The sequence below is a fragment of the Balaenoptera acutorostrata genome, chromosome 7 (assembly GCF_949987535.1).
Source record: "Balaenoptera acutorostrata chromosome 7, mBalAcu1.1, whole genome shotgun sequence".
In the NCBI taxonomy this organism is placed as follows: Eukaryota; Metazoa; Chordata; class Mammalia; order Artiodactyla; family Balaenopteridae; genus Balaenoptera; species Balaenoptera acutorostrata.
The window spans coordinates 96,373,394-96,394,085 of record NC_080070.1 but is presented as its reverse complement, the minus strand read 5'-3'; the positions used below and the strand labels follow the sequence as shown (position 1 = coordinate 96,394,085).

Below are 20,692 nucleotides of genomic sequence, written 5' to 3'. Positions count from 1 at the left end.
AGCCATATAAGTACATATGTATATACGTCCACATCGTCCAAGACTCTATGACTTTCGTGCCCTTTTACGACCAGATGCACATATAACCAAAGTCTTTCCCATTTAGTGACGAATATAAAACTCAAAGAAGAATAACCAACTGGATTTCCACATCCACTAGTCATCCTTTATGAATTGTATAATCTTTCATATTTTAAAGATATGACAACTTAGAAAAATTCAGTTCCTATTAAACACTTCGTTAGAGTTGAGTGGTAAAAGGAAAATGAAAACTTTGCCCTACACTCTACAAGTCTCAACTGACTTTTGAACTCAGTTTATTCCGAGGTCTACAACATTATATATGAAATCACATACTGGGGTGTGTGCTAAACCTTCAGGACTCCGGAGGCAAGTGGAGCAGCCCTACAGAGTCATGGCAGGTACGTGTATTTCTCCCAACAGAGGCAGAAAGGCGAGGGGAGAGGGGAGCGTGACAGATAATACCCAGTCACCGTTCAAACCTCTAAAACTTGGTCATATGGCTGCTCACGTCAATCTTTTCTCTAGGTTCCTTTAAGCTTAGAGGACTCGAGACCATATATATATATAAAATCACAAAGAGAGCACGATATACTTTTGACATTCAAAATGATACAACTAGCCTTTTTTTTTTTTTGCTAGCCTATGTTTAACCAGAACCTTCCATTTACTTGTAGATAGTCTCATTTTTGCATTGCTGCTGAGTATGGTAAGTGAGAAATTGTTCCTCCAGTGGCTTCAGCACCAATCCATATTGCATGAGGAGCTCTACAAGGACTTTACTGTGTGATCCATTTTATTTGCTAAGGAAAACTTTCCCCCAAGGAAATGCTGAAATCGTCACAATCCCAGTAATGGCAAGGTGCCAAGGTACAAGGGAGCTGTCTTGTGTCAGAGGATGCTGTGATTCCTGGGAGAACTGGAAAGCTTTTCCTTAATGAATGACTCAGGACTCCTTTATATGTAGGAGAAAAATACAGATCTATGTTTGCTAGTTAATTTTACTTAACTCTGAAGAACTCTGAAGATGTAAGAAGGGAATATATCCTCCTCCCCCTATTCTTGGTGTGCATTTTTTTTTTTTTTTTTAAAGTTTTACTTGATTTTATTTATTTATTTATTTATTTTTGGCTGTGTTGGGTCTTCGGTTCGTGCGAGGGCTTTCTCCAGTTGCGGCAAGCGGGGGCCACTCTTCATCGCGGTGCGGGGACCGCTCTTCATCGCGGTGCGCGGGCCTTTCTCTATCGCGGCCCCTCCCGTCGCGGGGCACAGGCTCCAGACGCGCAGGCTCAGCAATTGTGGCTCACGGGCCCAGCTGCTCCGTGGCATGTGGGATCTTCCCAGACCAGGGCTCGAACCCGTGTCCCCTGCATTAGCAGGCAGATTCTCAACCACTGCGCCACCAGGGAAGCCCCTTGGTGTGCATTTTGGTGACATTCCGATCCCCTGACTACTGTCCTGACCACTCTGATTTCAAATATAGGGTGATATATGCCAACCACATCATCTTCACCCTCCATTCTTCCAGGCCAAGATGGCCAGCTTCATGGCACATGTGCCCGTAGAGAGGCAAAAAGAGACCCGTTAGAGAAGTGTGCCTGCAGATGTAATTTACTCTTTATTTTTTTGTTAATTCTGAACACAGACTCAGAGGCTGCAGGGCATGGAAACTTGAGAGAAATAGTCAACTGGAAAAAAAAAGTTTAAATGATGGATTGTGCCTTAAGGCAGTTTATTTTTTTCTTTTTTCTTTTTTCCTTTTTTTTGTTATTGTTTAAGGAAAATAAGAGCTTTCAGAAACAGAATTTTTCCTTTGTTTCTCCCTCCCTCCCCCCACCCATTTGAATCTGGCTTTAGAAAATAACTAAAACTATATGCACATAGCTGGAAACATTACTCTTCTTCCTTCCTGCTTTGTTAGCTCTCTTGAAAGATTATGATGTTTCTGATACTCTCCCTTTAGCTGCTCTTCTGGTCTGATGACACACTTAAAATGATTGTTATCATGCTTTATCTCTTCCCCTGTCACTGCAAGGACTTAAAGCAAAGAAATTCAAGGGCAACTCTTCACCCCACTGTTACAGAATTTAACAATCCTCACTCTTCTCTCCAGCTGGTTTGCAAACCATGCACCTGGCAGGTTGTTAGATGAAGGGGTCTGGGGGACACCTAGTGGGACCTGAGTCACTCTGGATGTCACTCAGTCATGCCCCTACCAACATCCCTTTTTTTTTCTCTTCTTTGTGTTTAGTCTGTATCTGTGCTCTTTTTTCTTTCTCTTCTTCTTTTTCCTTTTTGCAGAACTGTGAGGGGTGCTCTCAGGCATTTCTTGGTGCAACTCAAGATGAGGCAGTCGTTGTGAAGAACTGGACTAAGAGAGTCAGAAAACTCTTTGGACGTTGGTGTTCAACGGTTAGCCATGGCCAGTGTTGCTTGTTCCTTAGAAGTTGGGTCCTAGGATCCTCAGGCATTATGAAATAATGCATCTTAAGATCCTCGTCCCAGATGGGACTTCGCATGACCACGGTGGCAAGCTACAGAAATGGAATTTACAAGTCCTGATTAATCCTGGGCTCTCACTAATACTGAAAAAGCTACATCCAGGTAGCAGGGTAACCTCCGTCATAATAAAGAAAAACAGAATTTCAAAAGCTGATTCTTATTTTGTACTTAGACGCCAGGAAGACTTCACATGCTATATGTACCCTTGGTCTAGCTTTTGAAAGACACGGTTTTGTGCACCGTTTCAGGAAAAAGGATGGGTGACTGAACACAACTGATTAATTTTGTGAATGGATTCAAGCTTCAAAAATGCAAAGAATGGCATTTTTATGGATTAATTTGGCACATGGGATGCTGCTGTAAACTCGTCAATGAAATTTTGGTACTTGAATCCCCTTTCATGTTTTAATTAAACATAAGCACCACGGGCTTATTATCACATTTTGACACAGAGAATGAATTCACTCAATTTTTCCTCTTGAAAGAGTATTAAACTTTTGGCTTTTCCTTGGAAAGAGATCTAGAAAAGACAGTACGAGGAAGGAATCAAGAATCAAAGGTGGTTATTAAATATGTCCCTGACAAAAAAAAAAAGTCCTTGGCATCTGGATTTCCAATGCACTCTAGATACAAAATGAGTTAAACAGGAATTAAATAGTTTTTATTGCTTGAATCTAACATTATCAGGTAAATAACTAACACATTTTTGTCTTAAAATAATCCCTTCTCTCTACTTTTTTCTCTTTATACCTTTGGTAACATGAATGTGGCCAGACACGTTTTAGCCAAAGTAGAAGCCATCTCCCACTCTCCATTTGGTTCTCTTCAAATAACCAAAGTGTTCAAATAAACTCAGATTTTCCCATCTGAAATACTCCCTTGCTCTCCCCATCCATTTCTCTCTTGAAAGAGTGGTCTCTACGGAAGCCTTCACTCTCTCTCATGTCTGACTCACTCCTGCCGGTCTGGTTTCTGTTCTCTTGGCATTACTGAACTGCTCTCTTTAAGGTCTTTGATGACATCCTAATGACCAAATCCAATGGCCATTTTTTTCTTGGCTCATTCTGATTGATTTCTGTGTCTCATTTGATACTGTCGATGCACCCTTTATGACCCCTGATTTCTATTGTTTCTAAACAAGAAAAGGTCTCCTTCCAGAAGTGATTTCTACTCTTGGTTTCCGTGATACTCCACACCCTAGTTTTCTTGTCTTTGGGTGGGATTGTTCATTCAAAGGTCCTGACTATGGATTCATTGTTCTTATTAACATTCTCCCTTGGTGATGGCATAATTATCTTTGTCTGTCTATAATATTCCATATGCACAGCATGTAGGAGTTGCTTAAATGTTTCTTGAATTTGTTTTAACATACTCGCCAATCTAGTGCACCTAATAAACCACAGCGTTATTCTACTACTGAGTTTTCACTTAGCTTCATAATTACATTAGGACTTCCTACCGTCAATTTTACCTCTGTACCTAAGCATCTTCTGCAGCTAAAGTTAATAAAATACCTTATAATTATGATAAATTTATCTGAGTCAAAATCATGACACATAATTTGATAAGGAACATTTTATAAATATGAGAAATAGTATAGGAGTTCTACTTATTTTGGATGGAGTCATAATTTTCCAAAATAGTTTCCTAACTTGTGTGGACACTGAACAAAATATTTGGATTGGTTCTTTTCCTGAAAATCTGGATTGCATAGTAGTATAATACACTCAAACTACATTATAACTTTTCTCTTTCAAATAATGTATATATCAAGGTAATGTAAGCTCTTGAGTAGTTCTTCTCTTTCTTCTTTTGTTTTTAAATAAAGTACCTTCAGAAGCTGAAATTTTCAAGAAACGTGCTTGCTGTGGCCAGGAAGCTGAGGTTTAGAATCTCAAATTAAATCCTGCTTTCATTTTGCAGCTGTAATCACTAGGCCTCAGTTTCTCTCTGGTTATAAGATATTCTTAAAAATTACAAGGAGTTTACAGTCATATATTCTTATATACTAAGAATAATTATGCTTTAAACATTTTCAGACCAAGCTAAACAAATACTTCAGACATTATTTGGGGACAGAATGCTAAGCAACATCTGCCATATTTTCTACATATCCAAAAAAAATGACATGGAAACTTACAGAATGAAATGATCTCAAGCACATATATTCTCCAAGGGGTGTTAGAACATGCTGAGATGGATAATGAGCTGTCATCATGGAAACACTCTAGAGATGTGTGCTGTGAGCCCACAGACCTGAAATAGTACTATTGTTATGAAACGTTCTTTTCTACAATTGTTTCAGTGTTCTCACTTTCCATCCAGTGGTCTAACCAGCTGTTCAAAGCACTTCCTAAGAGTAAGAAAATCTGAATATTCCTTTACCTCCTTCATTTCCATAACATTAAATATTTCAGTCCAAACCAAATTAATAACTATTTTCAGAATAATTAGGTCAAAATTTTTTTCTTTTAAGTAAATTAATTGGTTATAACTAAAAGCTCTTAAACTTGAAACTATGCTATTCTATTTAACTTAAAATACTATTGAAATGTAGCACTTTATAATTGGCATGGTTTAAAAAAATTAAATTGATATAGGTATTTAGTTGATGTGAAAAGAATTTTATTCTACGTTAGCAATATTTTTAATAAGTTCTCGGAAATGTCTAAATTGCAAATCTCTTGAGATACTCTAGCTTCTTATTTCTATTTATCTAGTCCAGTGCTGTCCAAAATAAACAAAATGTAAGTTACATTGGTAATTTAAACATTTCTACTGACCACATTTTAAAAAGCGAAAAGAGATAAGTACAATCAATTTTAATAATATACATTTAACCTAATATATCCAAAATATTATTTAAGCATTAATCAATATTAAAAAATAATTAATGAGATATACATTTCTCTTTTTTTTTTTGTACTAAGTTTTTGAAATCCGGTGTGGATTTACACATGTCTTACAGCACATCCAAATTCAGAGTGACCACATTGCAAGCGCCTAATAGCCACATGTGTCTAGAAACTTCTGTATTGGCTAGTGTGGATTTAGTCAATCTGGTGGCTTTCTTTGGTACCTGGCTTTGAATCTAATCTTTTACTAAAGCATTTTATGAAAGAACTTAATGAATATGACTATTTTCCTTTGTCTTTTGTTTGTTTGTTTCCTTGGCAGCCATCAGGCCAAACTTGGTGAGACTCGCCCTCTACCTTAAATATATGCTTATGCGGGTGAGTGAAATTAGCATGATGATTATATACTAATAAACTGATACTACTCAGAAGAATGATTTGTTACACAAAATGGAAGACGTTTCATTCACAGGACTGTGAGTACTGAAGAATACTTGCCAGAGGAATCCATTCGAAAACTGGTCCTTGGTGGCACTTGTTCTGGATGGGAAAATGGGGAATTAAAATTGAAATTCATTTATGGCATTTAAAAATTCATCTTTACTTTTTTTTTGGTTTCAATTAGAACTCACTCCCATTCTTGTTCTCGTGTTTAATGATTTTTTTTCCTCTAAAATCTATGGAAGTTAATGGACAGATTTACCTGGTTTTATGTATATGAATATGTCTGTAAATGTATTTCTTTCACATGCAGGCAAAAATCTGAATTCCTTTAGATCAGAATGGAAAAAAAGGTCATTATTTCCAAACATTAAGCTTTGATTCTCATTATAAGAATGCTTATTTGAAAGTAAAGTCAATCCAGAACCCCAAATATACACACAATAAATAAAGGTCTTTGAAATCATGTTATGATATTGTACCATCAAACATTGAAATGAAAAGTGAAAAATTCAATCAATGATTACGTTGATTTATGTACACCAGTCCAAATATTTTGACACTTACAATTATTTGGATAGTTGAAGTTATGTATAAGTAGTTGAGTAAAATTGGTTTATATTAGCAATAGGGATCCTTCATGAGAACTATGATGTCATCTATGCTACAAATAACATAGAAGTTTATGGACATGAGTGTAAAATACTATATATATTCCATAATATATATATGAAGTACTATGGAAAAAATGGGTATTTTATCATTAAACTTAAAAAATTAAAAGAAGACCAAATTCTGATTGCTTTCTTACTGAGCTTTGTTTGCTTTGAATAAAGAGTTCTACACTATTCAACACAAAAAATGAAATAGAAGCCTCTTGAGGGCGATAATGAGGCTGTTCCCCAGGGTACCCTGCACAGCTAGCCTCACTCACCGTGAGGAGAAAGAGACTCCCTTCCAGGCGATCTGTCTTTTCACAGTAAATTAGTTTTCCAGCAGAATTGTTATTTTTTAAAAAACCTCCATGTTTACTGTGACTGCTTAGGATTATGAATTGAGAAATATCGTTTCATCATAAAGATGGAGCTGTAACAGGGATGGGAGATTGCTCCCTTCTAAACATTTCCATTAGTTGTAAAGGTGACACTTTACATTATCATAATCTCACTAGGACCTACTTGCCATCAGCAATTAGACTCAGTTTACTGCAGCCCCGATGGCCTCATTTTTATTCGTGGAAGTACTTTGGGTTACACTGTCAACTCGTGCTACCACCAAAATGCTTTGACAAACTAAATAACTTTCAATCAACGACTGATTTTAGAGTTTACTTCTCACATTTCCACCCCGTTTTATCCCCCGCCTGATTCCCGGAGCATTAAGTTTTAAACTACTGAATGAAATAAATTTATAAGCTAACGGATTGAATCTAATTTCTAAAATACATGGGAAAAACGTGTCTCCAACCTAACTTTTATTTCACTATCTTTATTACTTAGCTATTTCTTTCTCTATTAAAAGGAACTGTTAGAAATATAATACCACAGTTATTTACAAAGCTACTCAGAAATACTATTTTTGAAATTAGATTTCCAAATTAAAATTTACATATGAAAAATGGCAAACAAACTTAACTGGATCTACTGATCTCTTTTATCAACATACTATAACTGCAAAGTGACGCATAATGTGATATATCAGAAACTCCAACTGAAAGGCAATTTTTTTTTCACAGATCAAACCATAACATATATTATATTCAAGACAGCAATAACGGTTTTCCTGAACAAGGTACAGGAAATTAACCTTCATAGTACAGTTGAGGACATTTTAAATGATAATGTTACTAAATTTTTCTGGTCTTTTTATGATTCTGATATTAAAGTCACTGATAAAAATGTCTTAACATTTACATATCATCTTATTTTGATTTTTCACTAAAATAAAATAGTGCTCCAGAGAACATTTGCGGCTGGTACTGGATCACCCACAGGCCACTGGACACCAGCAGTGTCCAAGCACATTTGTCCAGGGCTTGATCTAGCAGCCTTCAGACATGTAGATGTTCTCCTAGAAGCCAAGGTAGCCTTTCATGATCACTGAATAGCTGTGCAGCTCTGGCAGCCATGAATTGATCAAAACCTTCCCTAAACCTATTGATGTTTCCAGCTTGACTGTGTTGAGTATTTAACCACAAGGGCAAAGGAGAATGGAGAAAAGAAGGCTCAAGCAGAAGCACCTGCACAGGCTTCCGAGCTCTGGTTCTGAGCACAATGCATCTACCGTATGTGTTATGGTTCCCACCATCAGTTTCCATTTAGAGTCTCGAGTGCTGTGCTGCAGTGGACGGTATTTTTACACCACCCCAGCTTCCCAAATAGCTCTGCCGTTAGGATGGGAGACAGTGTAGACTAAAACCCTTGCTCACTAATAACAAAGAAAGAGCAGCAGAAAAAACAGATGGTTTAGAAATACCACCAACCATTTGGGATAAGTTATGAATTATATGCACATTACAATACTGAACAATGAAAGAATTCCACAATGAACAACAAAAGTGCAGGATAAAGGCCACAGACGTGACAAACACAGTGGTCCATTTTTGATCAGCTATCAATTATAATTTCATTTCAAATATAGTATTAAAAACAGTCTTGTTCCTCCATTATGCTCTTTAACTGGCCTGTGGTTACTCTTGATTACCACCTTTGGTACAATACTCATTGCTTATTATGGGTTAATGCTTCCTAATTTCTCAAAAGAAGGATTGATTGTGTGAGCTCATTTTGAAGAAATTCCAGAGGAGTTTCTGTTCTAAAGAGGTCCTACCAGAAGGCACATTATACCATACGGATCCCTGACACTTTTACGATCTACATTTGAGTGATGTCTTACTGCAAAGGAGTATGGACATGTTGTACCTCATAAATTGTTTATTCATAATAACCAAGGTTCAATGTGAAGAAAAAAAAAGTTTGGACAACTTCAGTCATAATTCAGCTTGGGTTCCTACCAAGGGACAGAATCATTAGGGAAGAGTTTCAGGGAACAAGGATTTTTCTTCTCTGTCTCTTTTGGTTTTCATCAGCTTGTCTGCTCCAGCTTCTGAGGCTGCAGTGGGAAGTATGCCCAAGAAATGGTCCCATGAGCTGAGGTGACAAGATAAAACTTTAGAATAAGTCTGATTTGAAGAAAAGTGAAGCAGCAGGACAGGGCCCTCATTCCTAAATGATCAAGTTCCTTAGCATGATCAAAACTTTATTTTGTAAGATTCCAAAGTAAGCCATACTCATTTTCTTTGGGAAACACCTTATATTGCCTTGTTTGGCATTAAAAAGAGGAGCCAGGATAGCCATTTTTCTGCAGTTATGTGCATACAGTGTTCCTTAGGAGCAGAAAGACAGACAAAATTAACTCCCTTTTGGTCCTGTGATTATTGTGGTGATGAATCTGATTTATTCTCTGTGGTAAGAATGAAAATTTCTCTTCACTTAAATGAGTAAGGCCTCACTGCCATACTTTTCCTACTTAGTTTGCCGTGCTCTAGACTTGCACATCTGTATAGTTTTCTGGGTATGGAAGGAGTTCACTGGGTGTTTGGCTCCCAAAACAAGTTACCACATATGTCTTTACCTAAAATTAGGGATAAAACATGTATGGACAAAAACTCAGGGAGCCAAATAAATTAGCTTGAAAGAAATTATTTATCTGAGTAGGCTTTAAAATTTGTATTCAAATTTAGATGTATGCCTTTCTTGGACAGTAATGATGTCTATCTCTTTAACAGACTATGTAGTAAAGGGAAGTCATATAATTGATCATTCAAATGAGGACAATCTGGAGTGTGAAAGGCGAGCTATTGATTATGCCAGGACAATGCAGAGCAGGAATGTCTCAGGCAAACTGGCAACATGTAGTCTTATGGGTAAGAAGGCCATTATAAAATGTTTCCTATCATATCAGACATATGTGGTTGAAGCAATGATGCAATCACATATAGAGAAAGAATGACAGGAGGAGATGGGAGGGTGGAAAGCAGTGAGGGCCTTTAGAAATAGTCTTTTCCCCCGAACGTTAGAAATGGTGTACGGAGCCCAACAGTTAAAATGTTAGCATACAAACTGAAACAATTCAAGCCTTTCCTCTTGTAACTGCAAAGAAAATTAGTCTTTCTTTCATGAGATTTATGGGAAAAGGAGGAGTAAAAAATAGCATGGCTTATCTCATTACACAAAGGTGGGTATTTTTCTCTGCTTTCAATTTTAAAAAATCCATGTAATGGAAACAGCAATAAGTCAATTATCAACAGAGGCTATTACACAAAGGAAAGTGAGATTTATCTAAAAGTACTAGATAGAGATGAGGGTGGGTAGATTTTTGCTATTTTCTGGAAATTGCTGGTAATGATAATAGGGTCAAGCTTGAATAACTAACATGAAAACCCAGAAATGCCACTGGTCAAAATTTCTTTGCGGACTATTTAGGCATGGTTCTTCTATTATGTATACAAGCTTTAAGCTTAGGTGGAATGAAGTTAATCGGGAAAACTTTTCTTTTTGCGTGGAGCTCTCCAATAAGAACTAATGAGATTTTTGATAATTAAAAGATATTTAACACAAGACATTCTCCTGATTAAATATCAATTTTGCACACGGAACGAGAAACTATGGGTCTAATTGTCTAATTATATTTAAACTATTGTCTATATTTACTGCACATTTCCCTTGTTAAAATACTGATATTATTTGCTCTGTTATATAATACAATGTCATTCAGGAATTGCTTTCCTATGTTTTTGTCCCCAGTTTCACTGTAAGCTTCATGTGAGCAGAGATTATGTCTCATGATTTTTCTCTTGTGGAGTGCGCAGCAGAGTCTAGACACATACTGTGTTTCATACATTCTTGTTGACTGATGTGGAGCCTGAAGATGCCACCTCTGGGCATTCTGCCTGATGCCCTGAAGTCAGAGGCATTGCCTTGCCTGCTGGGTGGTAGAATCTTCTTCCTCTCAAGTCCCATGTCATCATAAGAAGATCTTATGAAGACACGAGGTGTTTCTAGTCTTTCGTAAGCTTGTATTTGCCATGTTGTTTCCTGTGGCTCTAGTATCCTACGGTTGTCTTTGTTTGTTTAAAATCACAGCATTTTTTTTTTCAGGAATACATCTTTATTAAGATGTCCTGTACATGCACATTAAAATGTCAGCATAATCTAATTAGGAGCCAAATGAGGCACAGCATCATTTACATCATTTGATAAATTTCCATCATTTGCAGGGGACTAGTGATTTGAATCCAAATACTTCTTGACAGCCTGGATATAACAAATATTCTGTAGCTCTGTATAGCAGAAGCTTGTGGGTGGAGGTACATTCTTTTATTTGGTTACTGCAACCCAGTTTTGAACGTGAATGCAAAAACTCTGTTCAGCATTAGACCTAGTTGTAAAGGAGGATACCATGAGATCATTACAGGTCAGGGAAAATGTCAAAGGACTTGGTTTAGACAGCTTTGGTTAGGATTCCCTTCCGTACTTTCTGTGGTCCCACTATTTCTTCTTCTAGGAAAAAGTTTGGGGACACAGAATAAATAGAGCCAAAGCTAAATGATATGAATGTAATTCAAAAGAATAAGAATAGAGTGGTTCACAGTCAAAATTTCAAATATGGGTCTTTTGTTTAGATGCATGCCTTTCACGGTCATTAAAAGAAAACCTTATCTGAAGATGCTGAGAGATAGACTGAGTTTCCGTCCATTCATTACAAAACATTTTTTTAAGCATTGTTCTAAAAATTTAAATGAGAGAAGGAGACTTTTTCCACACTTGGAAACAGGATGTATATAGAGGGCAAAGGTCTGTTCTGTTCTATCAAGACCCTGGCATGTGAAACTGAGAAAAACAGACTGAACCGATTAGCTATGCAGAGATTAGAGAAAGTGGTGCCGCGTTGTTTTGGTTGCTTTAATCTTCGGGGCAGAGTTTTTCTTACCTTGACATGATTTCTGCGTTTCATTCACACTCCATTTAGTGTTATGAAATAACAGGATAGAAAGAGAAGGATGGGAAAGGAAATGAGCTTGCCCTCTTTTGGCTCCTAAGAGTCGTGACCCTGAAAACATTTTTGTGACCTTAGAAACATTAGAGAGAGCTGAGAAAGCAAGAAGTGGGAGTGAGATGAGAGAGGCAGCCGCAGGGCATATGCAGGGCTCCGCGGGCAGTCAGGATGTTTGTTGTTCAAGTGGCTTCAGATGCAAAGCAAAAGGGGTACAGAGCTCCCAGAGGAGGACTGATAAAGAAAGTCACGGGAGGTTAAGGCGGATTGGTTTGCTAGGTTTGTTACAGGTGAGGAGCGGAAAGGCAATGAAGAAAAGGAGCGTTGCAGGGGCTGGCTAAAGAAATCAGAATTTGTTTAGGGTTGAAAAGAAGGTCATGCACAATTCCTGCTCACAAACTGAGGGCACAACAGCATCAGACACCATAGAGAAAAGACGGAATAAATACCAACAGTGACTTTGTCCTGAATACTAAAGCCTTGCATTGGTCAGGAAACAGCAAAAGGATGGGAACAAATGACTAATGAAGGGACAAAAACAGGAGGAAGCATCTCTTGACACTCCCTACAGGTAACCACAAAATTCAACAAGCCAGTGACAGGAGGATGATATGTTCCACCTTCTGAGTTAGAACTTCGCCTGTATCCTGATCTCTACTTGTTTATACGTATTCTTCTTGTCTCCCAGTTAAATTCGTGAGAGCAGGACATTTTACTCAACTTTGGTATCTCCCCATGGTACTGAGGGCCAAGTGGGTATTCGATAAATACTTGGTTATCGAAGTAGAAAAGGTATTAAGAACTGTGCTGAAATCTTCTCAAGTTTTTTCAGTATAATGACCATTAATACCTTGAATTCATACCCTGTATTATACAGTGAAAAATGCCTACTTTGTTCTAATTCTATCACAGCAAAAACATTCTAACTGTACAGCCCTTTAAAGACATTTCAGTCGTTCAGCCAGAAGGAGGAGAATCAAATACAGTAGCCCTGACATAGCCAATTATTTTTATAAAGTGGCAGGAGTGGGGTGGTGGAGGTTCACGTTGATAAAGATGATTTCTCAATGGCCTGCTGTCCTAACTAGTTTATCAGCCAAAATTACTTTTACAGAGAGTTGTAGAGGATGGGCAAAGGGATATGTCTACTTTTCCCCTTACCAGCTGGGGGTGGAATTCTCAGCCCCTGGGCTCATCAAAGAGTAAGCAGATTTGAGATCCTCTGAGATAACACACAATTTAAAACTTGCTATTCATGCTTCAGGTGATAAAGTTGGAAAGAAGACACTGGCGGAACACCAAAACAAAGGAAATCAGCAGACCGTAAATGGGAATGCCCGGAACCAAACCCTTCTCACTAGGCTAGTTTTCTCAATCCATTACTCAAGTTCATATTGTACTGTGTATTCTCCTCATATATTATACATTCATGCCATTTGGATTCCTGTCCTCTAACATTCAAAAGAGATGACCTGTGAGATGGTGGAAAGAAGAACAATGAATGTATATGCAATATTAAAAAGCTTTGTTTTCTAATATTTATAAAGCGCAATGAAATAATTTTAGAAGACCTTCAGATAGGATGACAAGTGCCTACACGATATTTTACGAGTCAACTTTCAAATGGGTCCCAGTGCATTAAACAATAAGCGGAAGTTTCAGGTAGAAATGATTGGCACCTGCTCTGTGCTGCTTTTGGAACCATTACTTTCACCATTATGAGTTGGAAGGACTTGGCTAACATTTTACTCACATTCCTAAAATCTTCAATGACTGCATTCATGGCTCTAAGGAAATCTATGCTTCAGACTCAAAATCAGATTAGACATAAAAATCCCAACCATTTCTTCTTATTATCTGGTGGCTTAAATAAAACTAGCAACCTCTTCCCCTATTCCCCACCCCTGGCCTCCCAAATACATTCCTGATTTTCCTCAGGGGCTCAGGGGGAAAAAAGTAGGAAACAAAATTTAAAACCAAAAGATATAAGCTTTTTTTGAGTTGACAGGCTTTTTTCTTTCTTTTTTAAAGAAAAGTTTCGATCAGCTGGCTTTACTTTTGAGACACGTTTTGAACCTCAGAATATAAAATCATGCCAGATCATTTCAGCCTCAATATATCTCCTGTCAGGGCTTCAGCTGTTATTAATACACTCTTGTTTTTTGTGGCTTTCACTTACGCCTACTTTCATAAATGGCTCTAGATTTCTCGTAGAGCTCATATGGGTCAGGCTTCCTTGGGTCAAAGGCCTCTGTTGAGTCAGGAAAGGAACTCCTGTGAAGGGCGGGTGGGAAAGGCAGGTTCTGCGGTATGGCCGGAGCAGATAAACTCGTTTGAGGACTGCCTTGATTCTCCCATCGGTCCGTTACCTGGAAAGTGAAAGAGAACAGAGAAAATGACAATGAACTCTTTCCTGCTGTTACCTTTGTCACATACCACAGCCCTCACCTTTAAGTTTGACTTTCTTGCCCTGTAGACTTTTCTTTCAAAAAACATTCAAAACTTTGGTATAAGTGCCTTGAGAGATTCTATTTCTATATAATAAAGCACCATAGATGGTTATAAATATATGTGTTGCCTGACTTTTGAATGTAAACTTTCATAACCTTGTCACCTACTAGCTAGTAATTTTCAGCAAATCACTTAATCTGTCAGAGTCTGTTTTTTCTCCCTATAAAATAAAGACAATATGTATCTCAGGATAATTTATCTGTGCTTATGACTGTATGGTATTGTTCCTTTTCTAAGATGGCCCCAATTCATCACACCATTTTTACTAAAGAAGAAGATGAAGTAGTCTGCATGCATCCACTTGATACCTATGCATATCCGAACCACCACCTCCTATACTTGAACATTCAATCACTTTCCTCACAGTTTATAAGTAATTATACAACCCTTTGGGATTTGTGAATTGTTCAAGATCTTCTGCGAAGCCTCATTTACTGCTGATCTGGTGGTTTCTTCTCCAAAATGCTGCTGCTGCTACCATCATGATTTATTAACGGTTTGTAGAATACTATGCTCTTTCATATACATTACCTTCTTTGATTCACTATAGCCCCGTGAGGTAGAGCAGGGACTCATTCCTTTTTATCAAGGAGAAAAGCCACGCTCACCAAGATCACCTGTTTGCACAGCCAACTTCAATAATCAACTGATTGCTCACTCAAACTCAACTTCAGCTTTTCTGCTTTGACTAAACCTGTGTGTGTAGAATGATATTGGGGTACCCTCTTGTCTAAACTTCTGCACTGGGTGAGCGTGGTCCTCAGGATAAAGGCCACTCTCTAGTGGGGTATAGTGGCTCCTCAGGGCCCAGGTTCTGATCCTCTTTCTTATATCCACTGATGGTCTCTCATTCCCTAGAATCCACCAGGTTCTCTCCAGCCTCTGAACCCTTGCATACTTTCTTTATTTCTCCTTCTGCCTGCAAAGTTTACCCATTTTCCACTCTTCAGTCTCCCACCCTCATTATACCTGGCTACTAGATTCAGAGGAGACACCTACTCTAGAAGGCCTTTGCTGACCATTCCTGACCTGGTTACTTGTTCCTTCTAGGTGCTCCCACAGCACCCTCTACCTACCCCTCACACTCAACCGTAATTGCAAGTCTACCTTTGTCTCCGCAAATAGATTATGTTGGGGACGGAGACTGCAGGGGATGCAGTCTCTCTCACTGTTGTATTACCAGCATACAGCAAGTGCTCAGAAAATGCAAATTTAGTGACTGAATGAAATCATCAGTAACATATGGTCACTTGTTCTTTCTTTAAAACCAGTTTTGATACACACTATTTTGAGCTTGACAGGATTATAACTTTCTGGCCCCTACTGCACTGTCCTGCTTTTGTTTTCATGATGGCTATATTTTGGTCAGGCCTCCAAAGCCAGCTGTCACCTATCAGTGATAATGTTTTAAAGGTAGAGAGGATTTGAGGTACTATGTACTGTGTCCTTGTGTAACACAAAGGTCCCTGTGACCCACTTATGTACTTGGGACTGTGGCAGGGGCCAGGTAAGCCAGCAAACTGGAAAAGAAATGGGTCATTGACCCTTCTCTCAATAAGACTGGTGCTACAGTCTGAATGTTTGAGCTCCCTCAAAATTCATATGTTGACAATCTAACACCCAAGGTAATATTACTAGGACGTGGAGCTTTGGGGAGATAATTAGGTCATAAGGCAATAGCCCTCATGAATGGAATTAGTGCCCTTATAAAGGAGACCCCAAAGAGCTCTGTAGTTCCTTCTGCCAGGTGAGGTTACAGCAAAAAGATGGCCATTTAGGAAGTGGGCTCTCACCAGAAACTGAATCTTCTGGTACCTTGATCTTGGACTTCCAGCCTCCAGAACTATGAGAAATAAATTTCTGTTTTTTATAAGCTACCAGTCTATGGTATTTTATTATAGCTGTTGGAAGAAACTAAGACAATTGGCTTCATTTTAATTTGTTTTCTATATGGGCTACTGACCAAGCTTTCATTTGAACAAAGGTTCTATAGCTAACAAAGATGGAAAAACTCCTAGTTGAGTTCAATTCCCTAATATTAAACATAATCTCTAGGAGCATAGAGAGGTCCAGCAGCTGTCAGTGGCAGACCCTGGGTCAGAAACCAATCTATAACTATAATGGGAGTGCTTTTTTGCATAATAATACATTGAGGGGAATAACTGGTAAATTTGTTTAGAGTTCTGGCTAATTTTCTGCTCAGTGACACTTTTGCTCCCGTTTAGTAAAAATCTTTAAATATGCACTTCATAATTCATTTGAAAGTAAAATTTGCCTACGAAGCCATGGTGGGTTCCTTTGGTCATCCATTCTCTGTGCCTTTGCTATGACAGGAAGAGCCACATTGCGGCTAAAGGCATATTTTTTAATTGTTCACTTTAAACGACTTTAGGCACCATGTGGGTGCATTCTGGCTATGACCTTCTCCCTTCTTTTTTTTTTTTTAATTTACTTATTTATTTTCTTTTTGGCTGTGTTGGGTCTTCGTTTCTGTGCGAGGCCTTTCTCTAGTTGCGGCAAGCGGGGGCCACTCTTCATCACGGTGCGCGGGCCTTTCACTGTCGCGGCCTCTCTTGTTGCGGAGCACGGGTTCCAGATGCGCAGGCTCAGTAGTTGTGGCTCGCGGGCTCTAGAGCGCAGGCTCAGTAGTTGTGGCTCGCGGGCTCTAGAGCGCAGGCTCAGTAGTTGTGGCTCACGGGCCTAGTTGCTCCGTGGCATGTGGGATCTTCCCAGACCAGGGCTCGAACCTGTGTCCCCTGCATTGGCAGGCAGATTCTCAACCACTGTGCCACCAGGGAAGCCCCGACTTTCTCCCTTCTGTTTCCAAACATAAGATACTAAATTCTAAAAAGTAAATAAATTAGAAATATGGTCTGAATTGCTGTAGTATCCCGTTTGTCATCATAGGGCTTCAGCAAATGTCTATTTCTTTCTCCCATCTTCCACGGAGGGTTATCTGATTTCTCCATAAGTCTTGCTGGTATATGCACTGTTCATGTACAGTCATTGGAGCAAACATGGTTCAGGTCAAGTATCAGTATTCTAAAAAACATTCTTAAAACTACAAAATAAATAACGCTTTGGGCACTGTTTGGGAAAGTTTCTGCGGCAGATTGACAAATTCTACAATTTCTATAGCACAGAGATGGAGAAATTCACTGATTCCAGTTCATGCTTAGTAAAGCATTCACAATGTCTTGCTGTGACATTCATAAACCCTCAAGTCACTCTGTCGGGGATTTGTAAGACTGTAGAGCAGAAAATCACAGCGCCCATGAAATACTGAAAAGGCAGACGCGTAGTCCTTCACACCCCCGCCCCCTAATTGAGTTATTTGTTATTCCAACACAGAAGACCATGGAGCAAACCCGCTGCCCTGGGATCAGAGGGCACCCTCTGCTTTCTGGGACCGGTGTGCTGATCTGACAGCACCTTTTGAAAGGTGCCCTCTGTTGACTTCTCCCTACTTTCTTAGATAGCTTGGTCTTTGCCCTTCTGCTTTTTAGCCGGGACACCTCGTGCTCACTTATTCCTCTCAATCTTCGTGAACCACCTAGATTCTGATCCCATCCCCTTACGCCACCTACAGTCTTCCTGGCCTTGACCTCTAGAGAGCTGTGTTTCCTGCCGGCGTTTGCCTCTCAACAAGGCTTCTGATTGAATCTTGTCCAGTCCCAGTGGTGTCCTTACCTAGGTTAATATTTATAAACACCTCACTAGAGTAAGAAACATGAAAACAAAATCATTTTCTTTATATGGCAGAAGGCTTGTATCTCTGTTGGCCTTGACGAATGAGTGAATGTCTAACTGTATGAAAGGACAAGTCACTGAAGTATCAGTGGCAGGGTGGACATACAATCCACAACGCGCTATCAAAGAGTAAAACAGAAAAAACCTGATCATGGTGTGGTTAATTTTTTTTAACCCCACCTTCTGATTCTAGGATGCACACTGGGAACAGAGAGCTTGTGAACAAGGCAAGTTGTCCTCCCCATAAAAACTCTAGAAGCTGTTTGCTTCCTGTAGAAGGTGGGGTAGTCTAAACACACCTCCTCAGGATTTTAGGGCAGGGCTGGGAGATGAAGCCTTTTGGCTTGATTCAGTACTTGAAGAATGAACTTGGATTCCTTCCAGGTGGAGAGAAAGAGAACTCACTATAATTAATGTATCACTTGTTACACAGAAGTGACTACCTTGATGTGGATTAGTTTAAGATGTGGATCAGTAGGACGGAAGAGTGTCAGGAAGTGACACAGGACTGGGAGAAGGAGAGACCTCACTCAAGGTAACATTTCCTTATCCTGCCTAAGGATGTCATCAATCCTCTTTCAGAGGAGAGAGTGTATAAATCCAAATACAGTGGGTATGTGTTTATATATATATTTGTTTAAGTGAATAGTTTTGCAAACTATGTTCATTTCATAGGGTGTTAATTTATTAAGGGTTTATGCATGGAGGGTCTGCTTTCTAGGATGACGATAGTTTATATTTTTGAGCATGTAGAGGCTCTGCTTTAAGCCCGTTACATGGACTAAGCCACAGACTCTTCAGAGTAACCATATGAGAGGAGTATTATTATTATCCCCATTTTATAGATGAACTTGAAATACCGAAGGCTTAAGTAGCTAGTGGAAGGTACGACAGCTAGTAAGGAGAAGAAGCACAGTTTGACTGTAGGCAGTAAGCCTTCAGAACCTGCACCCTAAACCATTATACCACACTGCCTGTCACCACAGTCCCTAGTCTGAAGAGTGTCTGGTAGATACATGGAGGATGTTAAATTGACAGTCCTCTATCTTCACTTAGCCTAGGACCTGGAACTCCAAGCCTTGGCTTTTGTAGGGATGTATGGGGTCAGGATTAATTGTAAACTGAGTTCATAAAACCTTTTTTGGAATTATTGAGTATGGATGCAATTACTGTAACGACAGCAAATGCTGTAATTATGCCAAATGGCGTCGTGTGTGTAAATGTGGTGCATATAAGGAAATCACTAGATTGCATAATTGTAGCACCAGGATGAGGCTGCAAGATTCCTCGTTAAATTAGATAAAGATGTGTGTAACCACAGAGCACAGATTTAACTCTGATGGTGAAAGGAAGGAATGATTTAGATTTTGGTCAAGATAAAACAGATTTCATTTTAAATATTTTTAAATACCTCTTTTCAAAATCACATGCATCACTAAGTGGTTTAACTAGGCCCCAGTGAGACCAGTTTTCCCATCTGATATTCTCTGTGGACCAGATGAGCCGAATGCTAAATGAGGACACGCTTGGTGAGAATGTTCTGACAGCTCAGCCCCTCATCACCAGCTCCGGTTTCCTCATCTGTCTTTGAGAGGAACCTGGAGCTCAGGCATATTCCAGGGCTCAATAATATTTTATTTTCACAGGTCTTCAAATAATTTTAAAGCCATGTTATTTAATTAAGCCAGTTACTGCACTTGAAAAGTATGCAAAATTATATCTCCATTTCTAAAATGAGAAAATCAAGCAGTTAAATATTCCCTCAGTAAAAGAAAGAAGGGAAGCAATTAACTCAAGAATTCCCTACTCACTGGCCAAACCAGGGGCCACTGTTGTCTGAGCTGCTTACTGTGAGAGGAATGAAAAGTAGGTGGAAGATGTGATCCCCTGAGATTTTTGTTTTGTTTTGTTTTTGTTGTTACTTGAATCACTTTGCTAAGCTCTCTTCCAGTCATGAGTTTTAGCCATTCCAGTTAGGGTCGACTATTCTAACACACCATAGAATGGGATCCCAGAAAACCAGTCCCAGGTCTTGGGACTTGGATAATTACTAGTTTCAATCTAACGGCAAGTAAAGATCATCTCTGGCTGGGAAGGCAACTTGGCTAAACTTGCCTCACAAAAAGATTATTAAAATACCAGGCTCCTGGTATTTTAGCATCAAAATTTCAGGACAATTCATAAAGAAACTAGGCCCAGAGAGATTAGGTGATGGCAGAGTTCACCGGTTTCTGAAGATTCAGAAGCACCACTTTGAGTGATTGTCAGGTTTGGTAGGAAAAAAAAATTTTTTTTTCACATACACAGACACACACACATATTTAGCTCTGTATACATTAAAAAGTAAATATAAATACACAAATATATATACAGGTAAATTTCTTGTGGACCAGACTTAATTTGCAGGTCAAGACCTCTGGGCTTATAATTTGTACTGTTTTTAAAAATTCAATGTGATAAAAACGATAGTATTTCTGACAGGGGGTAAAACAAAGTTTTCTAAAGTATTTTCAGTACACCATACCGAATAGTGTTGATGCTCATTTTGTAAAAATATT

At 38.8% G+C, this 20,692-nt stretch overlaps 1 protein-coding gene across 4 annotated transcripts in view; it reads right to left on the bottom strand.

The window, feature by feature from the left end:
• MAGI2 (membrane associated guanylate kinase, WW and PDZ domain containing 2) overlaps nucleotides 1-20,692 on the bottom strand; it is a 1,355,072-nt gene that overhangs the window by 149,746 nt on the left and 1,184,634 nt on the right. For 3 of the 4 annotated variants that reach the window (XM_007187116.3, XM_057549547.1, XM_007187119.3), the window contains 2 exons: nucleotides 14,053-14,242; nucleotides 5,877-5,918 (listed from right to left, as the gene is read on the bottom strand). In XM_007187116.3, coding sequence (XP_007187178.2) covers nucleotides 5,877-5,918; nucleotides 14,053-14,242 — 232 coding nt within the window. The remainder of the gene's footprint in view (nucleotides 1-5,876; nucleotides 5,919-14,052; nucleotides 14,243-20,692) is intronic. The other variant, XM_007187118.3, reaches the window with a different exon arrangement.